The 20,211-nt window shown below is 47.3% G+C and overlaps 1 protein-coding gene across 1 annotated transcript in view; it reads right to left on the bottom strand.

Moving 5' to 3' along the window:
* Nucleotides 1-13,658, bottom strand: part of PANK4 (pantothenate kinase 4 (inactive)) — a 38,123-nt gene extending 24,465 nt beyond the window's left edge. Inside the window, exons 1-4 of the mRNA XM_043994876.1 lie at nt 13,532-13,658; nt 3,291-3,373; nt 1,975-2,189; nt 389-572 (exon numbers count right to left, since the gene is read on the bottom strand). Of these exons, the coding sequence (XP_043850811.1) occupies nt 389-572; nt 1,975-2,189; nt 3,291-3,373; nt 13,532-13,658 (609 nt within the window). The remainder of the gene's footprint in view (nt 1-388; nt 573-1,974; nt 2,190-3,290; nt 3,374-13,531) is intronic.
* Between the last annotated feature and the right edge of the window lie 6,553 nt (nt 13,659-20,211).

Genomic DNA, 20,211 nt, shown 5'->3' with positions numbered 1-20,211 from the left:
TCCAGAGACAACGAATCGGGGGCTCAGAGCTAAGCAAGCTTGGGCAGGACTGAAAGGGTCTGCTGTGACACCAGCACAGAAAAGGCCTCAGCGTCAGGGAGAAATGACGGCTTGGCTTCCCTTTGTACACAGCCCCTTCCGTACAGCTGCTCATGCACGCACCACCACAACCCTGGAGGGCAGGGGTGCAAGGGTTATCCCTCCCACTTTGCAGCTGATGAAGCACAAAGGCAGTTCTGCTCCGGTCATGCGGCTGACATGATGGTGCCAAGAACTGGGCCTCTCTTTTGAATCCAAGGTCAGGATCCAGAGGCAAAGGACGATGACTGAGCTCCGAGTTCGTCCTCTCCCTACTGGCCTGGCTGGGCCTCCCGTGTCCTTCGCTCACCTTCACTATGGAAACTCCGGAGCCAATGTTGACAAGGAGGTATGGAAAAATGTTAGGGTGGTTGGTCTGAAACCGGAATTCAGGATCAGCATCTTTCTGGTACATGAATGCCTCATGGGGGATATTCTTTAGCACAAAATTACACCCTTTTATCAGGCAAGTCATCACATCTTCCTTATCAACTCTGAAAAGAAAATCAAACACTGTTTCAAGAGAGTGTGCGCGTGTGTGTGTGTGTGTGTGTGTGTGTGTGTGTGTGTGTGTGTGTGTGGGACAGAGATGGGTAGAAGACAAAGACAGGTAAATGGATGGGTAGATAAATAGATCAATAGATAACAGAGATAAATAGATGATATAGAGATGGATGGATGAGTGCATAGTAAATAGAAATAGACAGTAAATAGATTGACAGACAGAGAAATAGAAATAGAAAGAGAAATAGAAATAGACAGTAAATAGATTGACAGACAGACATATGGGAGAGCCATTCTAAATCCTGCCACGCGATGCTGATGCAGGGGAGCAAATTCTTAAGAGGGACCCACTCAAGTGATACTGAGATAAAGATTTCTGAGAACATGGTTCTGGTGGCTTAAACTCGAACCCTCTGCTTTTCCATGGCACGGGATAGTTAACACAGGTGACTTTCCAAAAGAAGAACCAAGTCGGGCATGGACAGTATAAATGATCCCAACCTCAGAGGCTGACATTTCTAGGGAAACTGAGGTCCATACGGAATAGAATCAATTCTTCACCTCTTCTGTGTGTGATGATTAAAATCCTGTGTGTGGGGCAGCTAGGTGGCGCAGTGGATAGAGCACCGGCCCTGGAGTCAGGAGGACCTGAGTTCAAATCCGGCCTCAGACACTTAACACTTACTAGCTGTGTGACCTTGGGCAAGTCACTTAACCCCAATTGCCTCACCAAAAAAAAAAAAAAAAAATCCTCTGTGTGTGTGTGTGTGTGTGTGTGTGTGTGTGTGTGTGTAGGGGGGGAAACTAGCTAGGAATTACTTATAAATTAGGAGCTTCAGCAACAGTTTAGGCTTTTAAGCATTTATTAAAGTATATTAGAAGTAAAGAGAAAGAGCGTACTTGTCTCTGAAAGAATGGAAAAACCCCTATCTCTGATCTATGCCTGGAGAGAGAGAAAAACTGCTCCTTCCCCTAGCCACCCCAACTTCCAAAAGGAAAGAGTCCCACTCAGTTCTCCCAGAAGCCCCCTGTCGAACAGGAAGAAGGGTGGTTCCCACACACAGCTCTAAGCTAATTGGCTGGCTGCATTCAAGTCCATTGATTGACATGACTTAAAGGTGGTCTATGAATAGATGCAACTTCTGTGATGCCAATCTGACCTTCGAAAGGTCACCTCATGCTTTCTCAGTTCTCACATGTTTTGTTTGCAAGTAGAAATTGCTCTTCCAAACCTCCCCCACATCCTTCATCTAGATCCCCAGTGGGTGGGGCTCCTATTCCCAGATCCCCACCACTCACCTAGCAATTTGAAATAAAAACTCTTTAAACCTCTCCCCCAATGAGAACAAGTTCCTAGGATCCAATATCTCCCTCCAACCCATCTCCACTCACTTCAGTCGCAGCTTTTGCTCAATGAGGTCTTTGAATTTATATGCACCCCCTCCCGTCGCCTGGATCACTTTTGTTTCTGTGTTGACAAGATGGTCTTTGATGAAGTCCAAACAGGCTTCAATGTACGTGTTCTCAAATTTAATAAAATGCAGTCGAGCCGTGATCTCCTCCTGGACTGAGATTTCATAGGGAGGCTCGTGCTCTTGCTCGGCATCCTGCAGAACACACGAACAGCATTTCAGTAATTAAAAAGGATGCAGAGGACTCCCATATAGCCCTCGAAGCACTGGAAATCACCATCCAGGAATTATCTTGTCTATAAAATGGGGACAATAAGCACAAGCACCTGCGAGGCATGTTGTGCACCTCATACTGCCATTATTACTGGAATCTCTCAACAAGCCCAGGAAATAGGTATTATCATCATTCCCATTTTACAGATGAAGAAAGCGAAGTACAGATAACATCACAGTCACACAGCTAGTAAGTTTCTGGGGGCAGGATTCAAACTCCAGCCTTCCTGCCTCTCTGCCATGCAAGGGGATCTTAGGGATTCATTTCTTCCATGTTTTCTTTTTCTTGGCTAACCTGCACACTGTTAAAAAGAGGCAGAACCTTTAAAGCCACCTCCAGATCTGAGGCAGGGAGTAGAAGGGGCTCATGTCTAAAGGTAACCAGACCTGATTAGAAGCTAAGCTATGGAAAGAGGCACTGAGTCTAGGGAGGAGGGGTGGGAAGACGATTGGGGGAGAGGCCCACGCCTGAGCCCACAGGGGCTAAGAAGGAGCTGAGCTGGATCCAGGGCAAGGGGGGAAATGGGGAAGAAGCGAGTGCTTGGGATATGGCACTGGATGCCCCCCTAGAGTACAGCCTCCAGGCTCAGCAGGACTCCACGTTCTATCGCCAGGCTCCTGACTTTAGAAAAGCCCGTCTGCCTCCTGGGAAAGTAGTTCCTCTTCCTCTCGACTCTAGGACCATTGCTTCTCTTCAGTGGTCCTCCCTGATAACACTTCCATCAAGCCTTCCCTGACTCCAATCACTTTTGGGGTCACACACTGTCATTTTTTGTTCTCTCTCTCCAGAATCTACCAGCTTGCCTTGCACATAATGGATACGCTAAAGGAATTTCATGGGACTCCTTGCTTCTAATCCTTCCCCTGGAAGCCCAAGGAAAGAGGCCCATGGACTTTGGCTAGCCGGCATTCTGCATGGGGTGCAGGCTAGGTGTGGAAAATCCCCAGCTACAGGCTAGTCCTGCTTTCCAAACAGGGGTACAGGGGACGCTGAATCAGGACAATATAGCTCGGAGTCTTTACCTTTCCTGAGTGGTCAAAAGATCTCACTTTGGCTACTTTGTGCTGGACAGTTGAATAATAGGCCAATTTGGTTAATGATCCACCTGTGGATAGAAATATCAGAAACAATTCAGAACCAGGGCAGGAAAGAAGGTGTCTCTTGGTTATTCTCAGTCTTTCAGACTATAGTGTTGCAAATAAAAAATGTGGAGTGGAGGCTGAGCGATGAGCCCCATGAATGCATTCCCCCTATTTCACTCTTCTGAGCATAGCTCCAGTCCCGGGACCAGGAGGGCAGCAGGTGCTACAGGCCCTGTCTGCGACCAGAGAGAGAGAAAGGGGGCAGGAGGCGCTCAGGCCACGTCCCCCTTCCCTCTAGGACTCTGGTGCATGCCATGACTCCTGTCCCCTTGCTAGTACAAGTCACTTAACTTCAATGACAGAGCCAAAGGCTGAAACTGCCCCCAGCTGAGGAAAAGGGAGTATGTGACTCAGATCCTGCTGATGACCTAGAAGCAAAGAGCTGATAATGCCAATGTCTTCACTGAAAAGCTCTGTCACTGACAACCTTCCTCAGGGAACTGGCTACTGATGGAAGCAACTTCCCAATGTACACACACAGCTGCAGAAATGAGCTTGTTTTTTTTTTTTGTTGGGCAATGGGGGTTAAGTGACTTGCCCAGAGTCACACAGCTAGTATGTGTCAAGTGTCTGAGGCCGGATTTGAACTCAGGTACTCCTAAATCCAGGGCCAGTGCTTTATCCACTGCGCCACCTAGCTGCCCCCAATGAGCTTGTTTTTAATGACTCCAAGTGAAGAGTTTGGCTATCACCCTTCTAGGGAAGCTCTGTGACAGTAGGGATTGCTTCATACATGGGCCTGTGTCCCCAACCCACAGGGCACACCCCACAGGACCTATCAAATCCAAAGCAGGAGCTTCATTCATAAAAGGAAGGCCTGGAGACAGCTTGACTGGCCCGAGAAAGGCAATCAGATGGCTGAGGTCAAAGCCCCAATTCCCTAATACTGACAAAATAACTCAACTTCCTTGAAAAATCCTACTGCCCAGCAAAGTTTAGCTGTTCGTTTTGATGGGCTGCAGACTAGGAAAAAGGCGGCTACTCCTGAAATAAACAACGTGGAGAGCAAATGAGATTATCTCAGGAGTCATCAGCTGTCAAGGACAAATAAAGTAAGGAAGGAGAGTGAAGAAAATAAGCAGAGTGTGTGCATGTGTGTGTGTGTGTGTGTGTGTGTGTGTGTGTGTGTGTGAGAGAGAGACAGAGACAGAGACAGAGAGACAGAGAAGGGATAGGCAGGTGCATTCAGGGACTCCTCGGCTTCAGGAATGATGGCAAACAAAAAGACGGGTATCCCTTCCACAATATTCCCCTCAATGGGGCATTAGCATGAGCCAGTGGAAGCTGGGAATGAAGGGATGTACTAGATGATCCGGAAGGTTCATCCCAGCTTGGATTCCAAGAACTAAAATCAAAGTACTCCAAAATGACTTGCAGAGAAACTGTCTTTTGCCCAGGACACAGGAGGGAAAGAACAAAACAATCCTTCACGGACTCTCCAGAGGAGAAAAAGTCAGGTCAGCTTGTCTAAGCAAGGGCTGGTGGCTTGTTGCCCTGTTCAAGGCATCCCATTTCCCTTTGGCCCAGCCGTCCAGCTAGGGAGACTGTCCTGACATCAATCGACGATGTTCTACTCGGTAATTCCAACCCACTGCTCTGGTTTAGAATTTGGGGGCCAAGCAGAAGCAAAGTTAATCCCTCTCCCACAAAAACACATCACGGGCTTGAAGACAGTGATCGAGGAGACACTGACAATCAGTGGAAATGATTTGAAAACTTTTGTTTTGCAAATGATTAAATACTTAGAAAGAAAATGGGTAGGAACACATTAAAATTTGATATTACAATATGTTCAGAATATGATTTTGGTCTCAAAAACATGCACTAACACATATCCCCCAAACCAAAACGTTTTTCTCCCTGCCCCTCCCACACCTAAAGAGAGCCCGCCTACCCCAGCCCCTGCTCCAATCTCCTCTTCCAGGCTAAATAATCCGACTTCCTTCAGCCCACCCTGGCATCAGTCTCCAACTCCATTACTGCCCTGGTTGCCCTGGACACGGCCACACTCCACATCAATGTCATTTAGAGGAGGTTTTCCCTGTAATTCAGAGTTCCTCTTTTATGATGGTGTTTCAATGGAGGAAGGCTGTTATCACCGGCACGAGGTGACATAGTGAGACTCCTTAAAAACTATGACAGGAGGGAGAAAAGGATTTCCAGGGTGGGTCAGAGAAAGAGCATGTATGAAGCACTTTGTCTGTGCCAGGCACTGTGCTTACAAATATCTCATTTGATCCCCTACCACAACCCTGGGAAGTAGGTAGGTAGGTGCTATTATTACCTGCCCTTTATAGGTAAGGAAGCAGAGGCAAACAGTGGTGAAATGATTTGCCCAGGGTCACACAGCTAGTAAGTAATTGAGGTCACATTTGAACTCAGGTCTTCCTGATACCAGAGCCAGTGCCTCCCGACTCTAGAGGTACCCCTTTACCATATATGGTATCTCATGACAGCATGGGTCACATGTAACTCATGTATGGAAAGGGAACATATACTTCAAGTTTGGTGGGCATATTTTGTACCAAATGTTCTTACTAGATCATCTTAGTAAATAAAAAAATGAACACAGGACTTCAGATGTCATCAGACAGGTTCTGACCGCTAGAGCCACAGAAGGGGCAGGAATCAGAGGAGGCGGATCCCCAGGGGTCCAATCTGCCTCAGGGTCAGAAGTCCTGGGTGCCCCTGAGCTCAGTCCTGAGCACAGGTAGGGCTAAGTCTGGTATTACTAGCACGGGCATGGTTAAGACCTATGCATCTAGGATCAGGCACCCCACAGGACCAGCTTCTAGGACTCGGGAGAGAGAAACCCACTCTGCCTTGACCTATCTCTTCCTCACTTTTGCCTGGGGATGGGTGCCCACTGTTTCCAAAGGCGGGAGGGAGGGAGAAGGAGAAAGCTGAACAGGGACTGCACATACTCCAGTGACTACTTTCTGAGCAGATTCAGATGACTCCGAAAAGACACATGAGGAAGGCTGCCTGTCAGAGAACCTTGGTCTTAAATTCTTAACCTGAATCAGTTCAGGACCATAATAAACAGAAGGCCCGCCTTATTCTGCCCTCTTTTCAAGGAGGTGAAATCAACTCAGTAGAGGAAATGAAAAAGGCTTGTCAAAAATGTTAGAGATGGGGGCAGCTAGGTGATGCTGTGGACAGAGCACCGACCCTGGAGTCAGGAGGACCTGAGCTCAAATCTGGCCTCAGACACTTAACACTTACTAGCTATGTGACCCTGGGCAAGTCACTTAACCCCAACTGCCTCACTTTAAAAAAAAAAATGTTAGAGATGGGGCAGCTAGGTGGCACAGTGGATAGAGCACAGGCCCTGGACTCAGGAGGACCTGAGTTCAAATCCAGCCTCAGACACTTGACACTTACTAGCTGTGTGACCCTGGGCAAGTCACTTAATCCCAATTGCCTCACCAAAAAAAAAAAAAAAAGAATGTCAGATATGCTAACTCAGATTGCCTACAAGCGTTTGTTTTCTGATCCTATGTTTAAGGGGGGAAAAAAAAAAGCCTGGTTGGTAGAGGGAAATGGCAAGCCCGTCTGTCTGCTTGGCTGCTCCCCAGAATTCTCTGAGTCCTTATCTCACATGGGGGGCCCCTTTAAGGACTACAATCACTTATTCCTGGCAACGAGCTGAAGAACAATACGTGCAAGGAGGAGAGAAGACATTTTTTTTTTTTAAGAGATGAAATAAAAACCAGAACTAAAAATAAATCCTTGTGTGTATCTGTTTTGAAAACCCAGCACTTCAACTTTGACATTAAGGGAAAGTCCTGATTCCAACTGGTGCCGCCCTCAGTGGCTTCTCAGCTACTTTCTATCCATCACTCGAATGGCCTGAATCTGAGACCTTTGGCCTCTAAAGGCAGAGATCCGAGTTGCTGCTTCTTACTAGGGCCAGTCAGCCCCCAGGCATTTCTTAAGCGCCTATTAGGTGCCAGGCACTGGGCTGAGTGCCTTGGGCACAAAGGCGCTCACAGTAGAATTGGAGGGGGCCTCCTTGTGCACTCTGGGAGCTGAGACTGCCTTCGGATGGGTGCAGAGGGTGGAAAGGCCTCTGGGCTGGGTGTCAGAAAATCTGGGTTAGAGTCTGGCTCTCTCACCCGGCCGGTCAGGTGACTGTGGGTAGCCCTTTGACTCGGAGCTGGTTTTCTCATCTGGAAAGAGGGATAATTAGACTCTTGCTCGGCTATTGTGAAAAAGAACTTTGTCCTCAGTACAGCACTAACTAGAGAAGCACAAGCTAGTATTAATGATTAGTATTCCTTGCTTATTCGAAACGCAGGATCAGGGGTCATTCAGAACATGCCACGTCCACAGAACACTGGGCCCAATTGTTCAGCATGGCACCACCAACCTGCACAGCAGAAACGGATGCACCCCTTCTTGGTGTTTTCACGAACTTGTATGATTTCTGCTATTAGCATGAGCAACCAAAATTGTATATCATAGGGCTTTCTGAGGGTGAAGGGGTTTTCTAGTCTGTCTGCCAAAAAAAGATAAGAAAATGACCCGTTCCCCTCTTTTATTGCAGAGGTGGGGGACTATGGGTGGGGAATGCTGCATACACTGTTAGTTTTACTGCACTGCTTTGCCTCCCCTTCTCCCTTATCTGTGCTGGGTGGTTGTTCTTTTGTTGTAAGAGATGGCTTGTGGAGTAAGGAAAAAGAAAGGGCCAGATTCAGAAGTGAAGGAGATAGAAAAAAGCCACAATGTATCAATAAAATTTAAACACCTTTTATATTCCTCATTTTCCAGGTGAGGAAATTAGGGCCCAGAGAGTAGAAGAAACTTGCCCATGGTAACCTTCCTACTTGGCAGCAGCAGCACCGAGCTGAGGATCCAGGTCTCCCGATTTCTAGCCCAGAGCTGGTTCCAATAAATAATAAGAATTCTATTTCTGCCACCTCCACAAGCCTAATTTTAGACCCCTGGGATCTCTATGACCTTCCCCTCACCAAAATGCTACAAATGCCCAAGTGACTAAGGAAGGCCGCTCCTTGGGGGGAGTGGCGCTGTCTCCTGGGAACAGTTTTTCCTGCGGTGCTTTGTATACAGGTGCAGTGCCCGCTGCTAAAACACTTCTTGGGGAACTGCAGTTTCCAATTCACTCATTGCCCAAAGAGTCCAGATAGCACCATCACCTCTCCAGCCTCCATCAACTCTTCTCAAACACAGGGTTAAGTTCAACAACCCACCCCCCTCCCTCTGCTACCTCTGCTACTCCCACCCTCCCCAAGGCAGAAAAACCAAGAGGGAAAACAGTCTAGTTTGAGGCAAACAAAATAGAGCTCCCTGTAAGATGAAGTAAAGAAACCCTTCCTAATGCCACCCAATGTCTAAGAATACACTCATGGTCCACCCAAAGGAATGGGCTGCCTATCTTATCTATCCCCTTAGCTCTTGGAAATCCTGCTTCAGCTCCCACCATGCTACTGAAAGAAATGGACCCTCAAAGGTCACTAACCAATACCCAACCATCTCTTCTGAGAACCCTCCAGTGGGCCCCATACACAAGCCCTTCCCTCCACTGCCATGGGAGAGCTCTGGGCAACAAGAGCTGGGGTCAGAGGTGAGCAAGGGACTGCTCCATCACTCCTAGTGATGACAGGGAGGATCCACAGGCCCGAAGTTCCCTGCAGCCAGCCACGCTGCTGACAACCCCTTTTGGGGAATCTCTGACACAACACTGGCTTCCCCTCCCACCTCTCTGGACAATTCATCTGTCTCCTCGGGTTCCTCTTCCTTATTTTCCCACCTACTAAGTGGGTAAGTTGCTCAAAGTTCAATGATACGCCCTTTACTACAATTTCTCCATCTTCCAGCTTCAGCTCTGGCCTCAAACATATGCTGGGCACTTCCATTTGGGGGTCCCGCTCTACCCCTCACTGCTGGCTTCCTTCAGAAGTGGGCCTCCATTTGCTAACTCCCCTAGCCAGACTTCCCAGGGCTTAGAGCACAGAACTTGGGAGCCAAGAAGACCTGAGTTCCTTTCTGGCATCAAACTCTAGCTGTGTGACCCTGGGCAAATCACTTAAGCCTGTCTGCCTCAGTTTCCTCATCTGTAAATTGGGAGTAACAATAGCCCCTACCTCCTAAGGTTGTTATAAGGATCAAGTAAGGTAATATCTGTAAAGTGTTTTTGTAAACCTTAAAGCACTATATAAATCCTAGCTAGGATTGCCTGACTTTTTGACCTTGGCATTTAAGGTGCAATGTTTCATGATAAGGATTTACCTCTGTAAATATGGATCCTAGCTGAAATGTCTGTCACCTTTCCTCTAAGGTGGTGGGGTTTTTTTGTTGTTGTTGGTTTTTTTTGCGGGGCAATGAGGGTTAAGTGACTTGCCCAAGGTCACACAGCTAGTGTCAAGTGTCTGAGGCTAGATTTGAACTCAGGTCCTCCTGAATCCAGGGCCGGTGCTTTATCTACTGGGCCACCTAGCTGCCCCCTCTAAGGTTTTAAAAGGCAAAAGGATCCTGTAATCCTTCGGGTTTTGGCCCATCACTGACATCAAACACCTGCTCAGGAATTAGCATCCTATCCACACAAATCCCAGCTGCTACCTCTGTATTCCCAACCCAGAATTTCACGGAATCCAGCCTCCTTTTCCTGCTCTCTTAAGATACGGGGAGGCTGGCTGACCTCCAGCATTTCGGAGATCCTAAATCCCCAGGCATAGAATAAGATGCTGTGCTCCCTGAAATAAAAAGTGGGCAAAAAAGGCCCCTGTACCCAATGGCTCCTGGAGTAATAATCTACATCCTCAGGGACCCACGATTGCAATCACTACAGGTCTAGAAATCACAGTCCCCAATAGTCTGGCTACTCATTTAGACACGGTGTTTACGGGTGAGACACTGGACTATTTTTAAACCAACCTCAACATAAGCAAGCTGATGGGTCCTTTTATTTGTGCTTACCCACTATTCTTCCAGGTCATAAAAATGGGAAACAAAACTCCATTCTGCTTGTTAGGTGGGCCCCTGCTCTAATTCCACTGTGATTGGCCCCAAGCAGGCCTTCCTTTTAGGCTGCCTTTCTAGTGAAGCCCCTAGGAAGAAACTGAGGTGACTGCAGGCCTCTCCCATAGAGCCTCCAGGTGCGTGGAAGTCGGCTCAAGACTCCTCCTCCTCCAAGAGCCGCCTCCATGGGCCTACTCTTCTACTGAGCCCGGGGAGGGTTGTTGTTTGTAAAGGAAAAGTCAGAGGAGACTAGAATTGGTGCCAGGCGGCAGTGAATAACATTCCTGGCTGTTCCGTAACTGTTACAAGCATCTGGAAAAGGAAACAGCCGCATGCTGGGGAGGGACAAGAGGCCCAAGGCAGCATCAGCTCAGAAGTTGTGGAGCCCAGGGATGTCTGGGCAGGCCTCCTGGCCACCAGCAATAGCAGAGGGAAGTGTGCAATACTGCCAATTCCTGATGGAACCCTTCCTGCTCCCCTTCTTTCTGAGCTGGACAAGTCTGCCCCAGAGAACGGCAGGAGGAAAGGGGAGGAACCTGTCCAGGTTTCCCCTTTTAGGAACAAGTACCAAACTGCCCAAACCAGGAAAATGTCATCCCTTCTCTGCTCCCTCAACAAACTGAGAATCTGTTGACAAGCCAGGCCACTCAGAGGCGAAGATGGCTTAGTGCTGAGCCCCTCCCCATCCTGGGAGCTCCCCCACCAAAAACCCCCCACAACTATGAAAAGGAGCTTACACACACACACACACACACACACACACACACACACACACACACAACCAATAAATGAAGCCACCTGGCACATGCTAGGCCCATCATAAATACCTGTGGCCTTAAGCAGAGCCCAGAAATTATGAGGTCCTGAGTCCCCTCCCTCTGCCAGTGTCATCTGTCCTCCATACTGCATTCCCACCCCCCCCCCCCAAAGGAGGGAGAGATGACAGACTGAAAGTGAGGTGGGGAGGGGGCTCTCCTCAAAGGACTCTAATAAACACAGGGGCAACTAAGAGCCCACCACATTATGGGGTACTGCTCTCCTAGGATCTGTGTGGGCCACAAGGAAGGATCACAGGCTTACAGATCTAGAGCCGGAAGGAACCACAGAGGCCAAATGTGGGCAAACCTTTTCATTTTACATTTGAGGAAAATGAGATCAAGAGGCACTAGTGACTTGCCCAAGGCCCCACAGGCAGTACTGGAAGAAGCAGATTTAACCCCAATGGATACTGGGGGGAAGAAAGGAAAAGGATAGTGGCTGAAGGGGGAAGGGAGGTGAAAATAATAGTGGCTGGGACCTGAAGGGAAAGGGGACTGCAGGGGGACGGGGGAGATTTGTGGCCAAATCCTAGAAGGGGCAAAGAAGTTGGGATGGGATGGTGAGGGTAATGAAAGGTGGCCGGACGGGGGATGGAGGGATAGAGAATACAAGAGCAAGGAAGTAGGAGGGGGCAGTAAGAGAACAGTGGCTGAATTTTCCTCCAATCCAGCCACCCAAGTGGTTTTCTAAGGTCTGACTGTGTCACTCCCCTACTCAATAAACTGCAGTGGCTCCCTTTCACCCCTAAGATCAGATGCCAAGTCCTTCTTCCTGCTTGCCAGTCTTCTTACACTTTATTCCCCTCCTCAATCTATGACCTCCACCTTAAACTCCAGCTCTGGTCCTCATGCCTGGCCACCCTGTCCCCCTGGACTGGCCATGCTCTTCCCCCTCACCCCATCTCTTAATTTCTGGGCTTTCTTCAAGCATCAGCTCAAATACCACCTTCTCCTGAAGGCTTTTTCCAAGAAGTCAGTGCCCCCCCTTAGATTATAATGTGAGCTCCTTGAGGGCAGGGGCTGTGTTTGCTAGCCCAGTGACTGACCTATAGTAAGTCCCTGAAAGATACCCGATGACCCACTGACCCCAGAGAGGTGGGGGAATGTGGAGGGGAAAGGGGGAACAATGGTGGTTTGGGAGGGAGAGAAGGGAAAGAATATGAGGGAGGGAGGGAGGGAAGAAGGAATAGTGATGGAGGAAAGAATGACTGGGGAAGGGGGTCTAGCAGCTGAATTCTGAGGGGGTATGGGGGGGGAGTGGGGTAGGGGAAGGATTAAGGGTTGGGCTCTGAGAATGGGGAGAAGAGGGGAGCAGCGCAGGGACTGGGGGGCTGGAAGGAATGGTGGCTATGGGAAGTGATGGAGGAAGTGGCTGGAGGAGGGAATCCAAGCCAGACTCTGGAGGGGTAGGTGATGGGGATCGGGGGACGAAGTGGGGTACTGTGGCTAGACCTGGGCAGTAACGGGGGGGGGATAGTGGCTGGATACTGGTTGGGGTGGTATGAGAGGGGGTGAAGGCGGGGATGGGTGTTGGCAGTAGAAGGGGAGGAGGTATGTGTAAAGGACCCTAGGGAGAGCGTATACATAAAGGGGGAGGGGCTGTACCCTGTGAGATGGGGAGGGAGGGATAGGTGATGGGGGGGAATGGAGGAAATAGTGGTGGCTGAAGGGGTGGGGATGGGGTGGTGAAGGAGGGGGTGTGTGAAGGGAGGGTGGATGTGGGAAGCGGGGAGATGGGGGGGGCGGGAGGGAAACGACCATAGCGGCAGGGGGAAGGACCCTAAGGTGGGAGGAGGGGGTGGGGTGAAAGACTCTGATGGGGAGGAGTAGCGGGGGCCGGCGTTGAGAGACCCTGAAGAGGGGGTCTGGGGGCAAAGCCCCCTCCTGGATTCCAGCTGACTGTTGTTTACCTCTTCCCTCCCCCCACCTCGCTCGGACGCCCCCTCCCGCCCGGTCCCACTCGGCCGGCCAGGCCCCGCAGCCTCCCGGGTCTTGTAGTCTCCCCGCCGCTCTCCGGCCCCGCGGGCGCGGGATCGCGGACTCCATTTCCCGCCGTGCTTCGTTCTCCCAGCCCGCAGGGCAGACTCCTGGGAGCGGTAGTCTCGCAGTTCGTCCGCTGCAGGCCCGGGGGCCGCCGGGGAACTACAGATCCCGTGAGGCCCTATGGTTGCCCTCCCACCGTGTTCCCCCCTCCCTGCCTCTCTCTTCTACCCCCCGCCCTTCGTCCGTCCCCCACCTCCCCCTAGTTCACCGGTACCGGGGACGGACAGCTCCGGCCCCGTCCACGCCGGCCCTCTCTCGGGCCCCCCGGCCCCCTGCTACCTATGTCTATGGCGAAGCGCTTGGCGTTCTCCAGGTTGCGGAAGATTTCGTCGGGCGGGAGGGTGATGCTCTTGTCCAGGCTGTCCCCGCTGCTGCCGCCGCTACCGCTCGCTCCACACTCCGCCATTTTGAATCTGCCTGGCTAGCCTCATCAGCCATGCAGATATATGTGCATGTATTTGAATGTTAATGAGCGCCGCCCCTCGTGGGATAGTTTATGCTAATGAAGCCCTACCCGGTAGGCTGCCTCGTTCCTGAAGCCCGAGGCGTCTCCGCCAGCCTCTGGCCAGTCCTGGGGACAGGGTTGGGGGAGGGGGGACGGGGGCGACGGACTTTGAAGTCTTAAAGCGAGAACTGTGAAAGGATCCTCAAATTCCCTGAATTTTTTTTTTTTTGGTGAGGCAATTAGGGTTAAGTGACTTGCCTAGGGTCACACAGCTAGTAAGTGTTAGGTGTCTGAGCCCGGCTTTGAACTCAGGTCCTCCTGAATCCAGGGCCGGTGCTCTATCTACTGCGCCACCTAGCTGCCCCATAAATTCCCTGAATTTTACAAAGAGAGAAACCGAGGCACAGAGAGAAGTGAAGGGACTAAGTAGAACTGGTATTTGAACCCAGATCATCTCCCCCCAGCCAATGTTTTTCCACTGTACCATTGATGCCTTATCTTGGTCACATATAATCAGATGGATTCTGTGACTGAGTTCCTAGGGTGACTGTCCAGCCCTCTTGACCAGGACCTTAGATCAGATTCTAGCTATCCCATTTACTATTCCCTTTGTGACTTTGGGCAAGTCACCTCACTCTTCTGGCCTTAGTTTTCTCCTCTGTAAAATGAGGGAGGAGGTGGATGAGCTGACGTTTAGGGGTACCATCATATCTATGATCCCATGAATTCAATTCAGTAGTATTTATTAAGCACCTGTCGTGGGAATGTAGTGGGACCCCAAGAAACCTAAAAATTCCAACCCTCGAGGAACCCTAAAACTTTCCCAAGGGAAAAACAGCTGTCTCCCATCTCAGGAATGGATGTTGCTGAGCAGGACCCTGGTAAGCTTAATACCAAGGTCTGAAAGATGGATGCAGCATGTCCTAACTGATGCCCTCCCAGTTATCTTGCCCTCCCCTCCCCTCCCCTTTGTTTTGTAAACTACAAAAGACAGGATCTTCTCTCACTCAGGTGGGACAGTTCTCTATAGCGATCTCTCCCCCAGCCATATATTCCTCTCTCCTAATAATTTTTTTTTTATTTTACAAGATCTGTGATGAGCCTCCAGTTCTTTGGGTGGGATCCAGATCACAAGAATCCCCCAGCACACCTACTTTTGGCCAAGTGCCTGTTGTTTGTTGTTGTTCCCAAGGAATTTACATTTTATTGGGAAAAACAACATGTATACAAAATCCCTTCTATGTCATCCCAAACAAATGTTCAAAGTGGCCTTTGCTTGATGGTCTCTAGTGACAGGATAGTGTCCTATCCCTCCTTTTGGACAGGTCTAAGGTCTTTACAAAGCTTTAGACTTTACAAAATACTTTCAGATTCATTATCTCATCAATTGACCAATTGGCAAGCATTTATCAAGGGTCTAACAAGCAGGGCAAGAGTCCTTCTACATCTGTAGAAGCAAGCATCCTTAATCATCTCCATTTTGCTGAAGGGGAAACAGACTGAAGAGAATAGGATGAGGTAACTTGTCCAAGGTCACACCACTGGTAAGCCATGGTTCCAGGATTCAAGGACAAGTCAGTTAAAGAGGTGAAAAGAACATCAGTAGCTGTGGCTGCACAAAAAATCCTCTCTGCAAAATCCTTAAGGATTTGTCAACACTCTTCCTCAAATTTGGCACCTACAAGTAAACACAGTAATGGAGATGTGATCCAACCAGGAGAAAAGATAATATAATGAATCCCTTCCTAGTCTTGGATAGGGCACCTTTCTCAATGCAGATCAAGGCTTCATTCTTTTTTTGGTTCTATTTTTCTTTTTCTTTCTTTCTTTCTTTCTTCTTTTGCAGGGCAATGAGGGTTAAGTGACTTACCCAGGGTCACACAGCTAGTAAGTGTCAAGTGTCTGAGGTTGGATTTGAACTCAAGTCCTCCTGAATCCATGCTTTATCCACTGTGCCACCCAGTTGCCCCTGGTTCTATTTTTATTGAATTTCATTGCTATCTTTTATTTTTATATCCCTTTCATTTCCAATTATATCCTTTCTCCTCTCCTACCCAGAGAGCATTTTCTTACATGAAGGTATGTGGAACACTCTCCCACCTAAATTAATGTAATTACAGAAAGACTAGTCATCTCTATTGAATCAATCAAATAAAAGTGTCAACCAGGGGTGAACAAGTCCTTAATCAGGATGAGAGGAGAGAAGGACTTTTGATCATTGGATGAAATCAGATGACACCACACAGGAGATACTTTGTGATTGGCTGGAAGAAATAGATACACCTCTGAGCCTATACATACTCATATATATGTATAGATATCATACATCCTAATAAGCCCCTAGAGAATAGAGCATTCCAGCAATAAGCCAGTCTAATAGTTGAGAGAATCTCCCTTTGAGGAATAGGAGGAGAACAACCGGGTGGTGGATTTTAATAGTTGAGAAGATTTGGGTTTTCCATATACATACATAATAGTGAGCCCAGAGCATCTGTGGATGATGGCACCATGTATGTGACAACGCAGCAGGGACAAAGTAGAGATACTGACGAAAGACAGCTTCAGGACTCCAACACAGCACTGACCCTGAGAACCCAACGGAGGACTGGCCTTACCCAAGGGGAGCTTCAAGAGAACTTCACAAAGGGAGAAAAGGACTTTCAGTATTTAGGAGAAGAAAGTTACCCCTTTGCCAGGTATCTACTTTCATCATAGACCCTGCTTATTGCAGTGAGAGAATGTCTCAGACTTGGAAAGGGATTGATTTGATAGCAAACAAACCTGCTCTATCTGCTTGGTAAATACTACTTTCTAGGAGTTAATTAAGGCTGGCAATCAATGGGGAACACATCATATGGGGGCTTCTGAGCAACAGTCCTAGAAAAACCCTTAGTTTCTCAAGTTTACTTCTAGAACCCTCAGGGTAGAAGTAGTCAACCATTCTCTGGGGACTCAAGCTGTCTATACCAGTGGGAGCTCGGAGAGTGAGCCCAGAGGGAGTAATATACTTGTAATGATTTTTTTTTAAAAAATGGACAAGGCAAAAAAAAAAAAAATGGACAAGGAGGGGCACAGTGGATAAAGCACTGGCCCTGGATTCAGAAGGACCTGAGTTCAAATCCAGCCTCAGACACTTGACACTTACTAGCTGTGTGACCCTGGGCAAGTTACTTAACCCCAATTGCCCCGCCAAAAAAAAAAAATGGACAAGGAGAAAAAGTAATTCAGGAAAACTTACCACTACAACAACCAAGTTTGAGAGTACATGTCACCCTTATGAGAGCACTTTCTTCCCTCCCTTAAAGAGGTAGAGGACTAAGGGTGGTGTCCTCTTGACCCATCTTTTTTTTTTTTTTTTTTTTTTTGGTGGGAGGGCAATGAGGGTTAAGGGACTTGCCCAGGGTCACACAGCTAGTGTCAAGTGTCTGAGACCAGATGTCAACTCAGGTCCTCCTAAATCTAGGGCTGGTACTTTATCCAATGTGCCACCTAGCTGCCCCAGGGTGGTGTCTTCTTATAATTCTTTGCTACTAAAAAAAAGTGTTGGGGCAGCTAGGTGGCACAGTGGATAGAGCACTGGCCCTTGATTCAGGAGGACCCTGATTCAGGAGGACCCGAATTCAAATCTGACCTCAGACACTTAACACTTACTAGCTGTGTGACCCTGGGCAAGTCACTTAACCCCAATTGCCTCACCAAAAAAAAAGTGTTGCTATAAATATCTTGGTATGAATGAGACTTTTCTTTGTGTCCTTGACCTCTAGGGTAGATATGCCTAACAGTGGGATCTCTGGATCTTTTAGCCAATTTCTTAGAGTAATTCCAAATTGCTTTCCAGAATCCTTCTACCAAGACACTGCTCTACCAACAGCATATTATTATGCCTGTTTTTTTTTTTTCACCAGCCCCTTCTATAATGACTTTTATCATCTCTGCAAGGTTGCTGTGTGTGAGGTGAAGCTTCAAATTTCTTTTTTATTTGCATGTCTATTATTGGAGATTTGGAGTAATTTTTTTTATAGTTGTTAATAGTTTGCAATATTTCTTTGAGACATGTCTGTTCATATCCCAGGAGCACTTAATCAATGGGCAATGGTTATTAATCATATATTTTTGTTAGTTCCCTCTTCATGTTGGATGACATCAAAAATTTTTGATGCAGTTTTCCTCATTGACTACTTCCTTTCTGAGAATCCTAGTTGTATTTTGTTCATGCAAAAGTGTCATTTAATTGTAATATGTTTTAATTTTGGTGCTTGCAGTCTAGCGAATAGGAATTTTTCTTTTAATAGACTACAATCTATTGAGCTGACATTAAAGTCAGTCAAAACTTCCTTCCCAAAATGAAATGCCTGGATATTTTTTTTCAACTAACCAGATATCTTGATGTCTAGTGTAAACAGGGTCTGAATCAACACTGATCTCAAGGCAGAGTTCCCATTTCTTTTTTTAAAAGATCACTCAATCAAGAAGCATTTCTTACAAGTCTACAAGAATGAGCACCTGCCCACTGGCTACTTCTATGCTGAAGGAAGATCAAAGTAAAAAGAAGGCAAAAACAAGAGGAAAACTGCAGCTCATCTTTTAACCTTTACCTTATACTTTTCTTGCAATATCCCAGTTAGGCAGGCAGTACAGGTTTTATTGCCTCCATTTTAAGGAAGAGAAAACAGAGGTCCAAAGTAAGTCAGGCAGCTGTGGTTGAAGGAGCACTGGGTTAGGAGTCAGCTGATGGAGGTTATAGTTCTGACTCTGATTTCCTCCACTGATTGCTAGTTTCACCTGAGGATAGGAAGGGAGGAAGGGAAGAAGGGAAGAAGGCAGAGAGGGAGGAAAGGGGGGGGGGGGGAAGGAGGGAAGAAGGCAGGCAGGCAAGCCATCAAATCAAACTCCCCTCACTTTACAAACAAGGAAACTGAGGCATAGAAAGGTTAACTGATTTAGGCAGTCACACAAGGTAATAATTGTCAAAGGTAGGATTTTTAACCCTGATCCTTTGATTTCAGAGGTAGCATTCTTGCCTCTGCATTACACTTTAAATAGAAAATCTGCTGTCTCTACTCAAAAGACAGTTCTGAGCACAAACTTTCCTGGATACAAAATAGGTAGGCAACTGTTTCAGACTCATAGATCCCAAGGAAGCACTACAGAAAGGGAGTTTAGACATCCTGCTCTAGTCCAGGGGGTCTTAACTTGGCATCTGTGAATTTTTTTTTTAAAAAAACAGTTTTAGTAATTTTAGCTCATTGTAATCCTCTATTTTATACATTTAAAAACATGCTGACCCTGGGCAAGTCACTTAACCCCAATTGCCTCACCAAAAAACAAAAAAAAAAAACAAAAAAAACATGCTGAAGAGAGGTGTATAGCTTTTATTAGATTGTCAAAGAGTCCAGAAAACAGAAATAGATTAAGAACTTGTGCTCTAGCCCAACCTGTTTTATTGATGGGTAAACTGAGACTTAGAATAAGAAAATAACTTGTAACTCAAAAAAAGTTTAGGTTAGCTGTTATCTGTCATTATTAAAGACATAGATACCACTGTGTAATGGATAGAAGGCCAGCCTCAAAATTCAGGGAGATCCTGGTTCAAATCTTGACACCTATTGGCTATGTGACCCTAATCAAAAAAGTAATGTAATCTCTTAATGCCATAAGGAAACTTATCAGCGTAGGTGCTGACCTGTATTGATTGGTTCCCTTATGAAATCTTAGGTCTGGCTACGGAAAATTAAGCCAATGCATTATATCAGCTATGTCCCAAGCTTCAGGTCAACAATGAGCACTTATTAAACTTATTAAGTACTTATGAAATTCATTAAACTCATACTTACTGCATGCAATAGGACAGCTTGTTGTGCTAAAGCCCCAGGGATACAGATAAGGACAAAAGAAAAGTAAGTTTCTTCTCCTACCTCATATCTCTGCACTGAGCACTCTGAAAATTTTAAGGCACTCTTATCAATTTCAGCAATTCTAGAGATAGTCTTATAAGCATAGATCTGAGGTTTACAGGTTATTTCCCTCCCCATACCTCTTTGTGACAGTTTTCCCATTTTGGCTCCAAATGACCTTGGTCCAGAATCACACACCTAGTAGCTATTGGCACAATTGCTCACCCTCCTGCTCTTTTCAGGCTGAATCTAGTAGTGCTTTTCCTCCTGATGCCAGGTTCTTGTTCCTAAGGCAGAGATTGGGATGTCTGATCTATTTACTGGTAGAATTGGGGATGGAGGTCAGGATTCAGGTTTGGGGCTAACAAATTTGCTTTGCATCCTCCTCCACCCCATTAATTCAGCAAGGTTATTAACCTGCTTGTTCTCTCATAAAAGAACCCGTAGGTCCTGATGAACGTCTATTGTGTCTTCCCTACCCCACCTCCAAACATCCCCCACAAGGACACATAAGACCTCCCAGGTAGCTTGGGTCTTATAGCCCAAGGGCTACTTACCAGATCTCCCAGTTTTCCCAGGGGAGAAAAAAACCCACACAATCCCCCCCAAAAAAAAAAACC

The sequence above is a fragment of the Dromiciops gliroides genome, chromosome 3, assembly GCF_019393635.1.
Source record: "Dromiciops gliroides isolate mDroGli1 chromosome 3, mDroGli1.pri, whole genome shotgun sequence".
NCBI lineage: Eukaryota > Metazoa > Chordata > Mammalia > Microbiotheria > Microbiotheriidae > Dromiciops > Dromiciops gliroides.
This window is presented reverse-complemented; position numbering and strand designations above follow the sequence as displayed.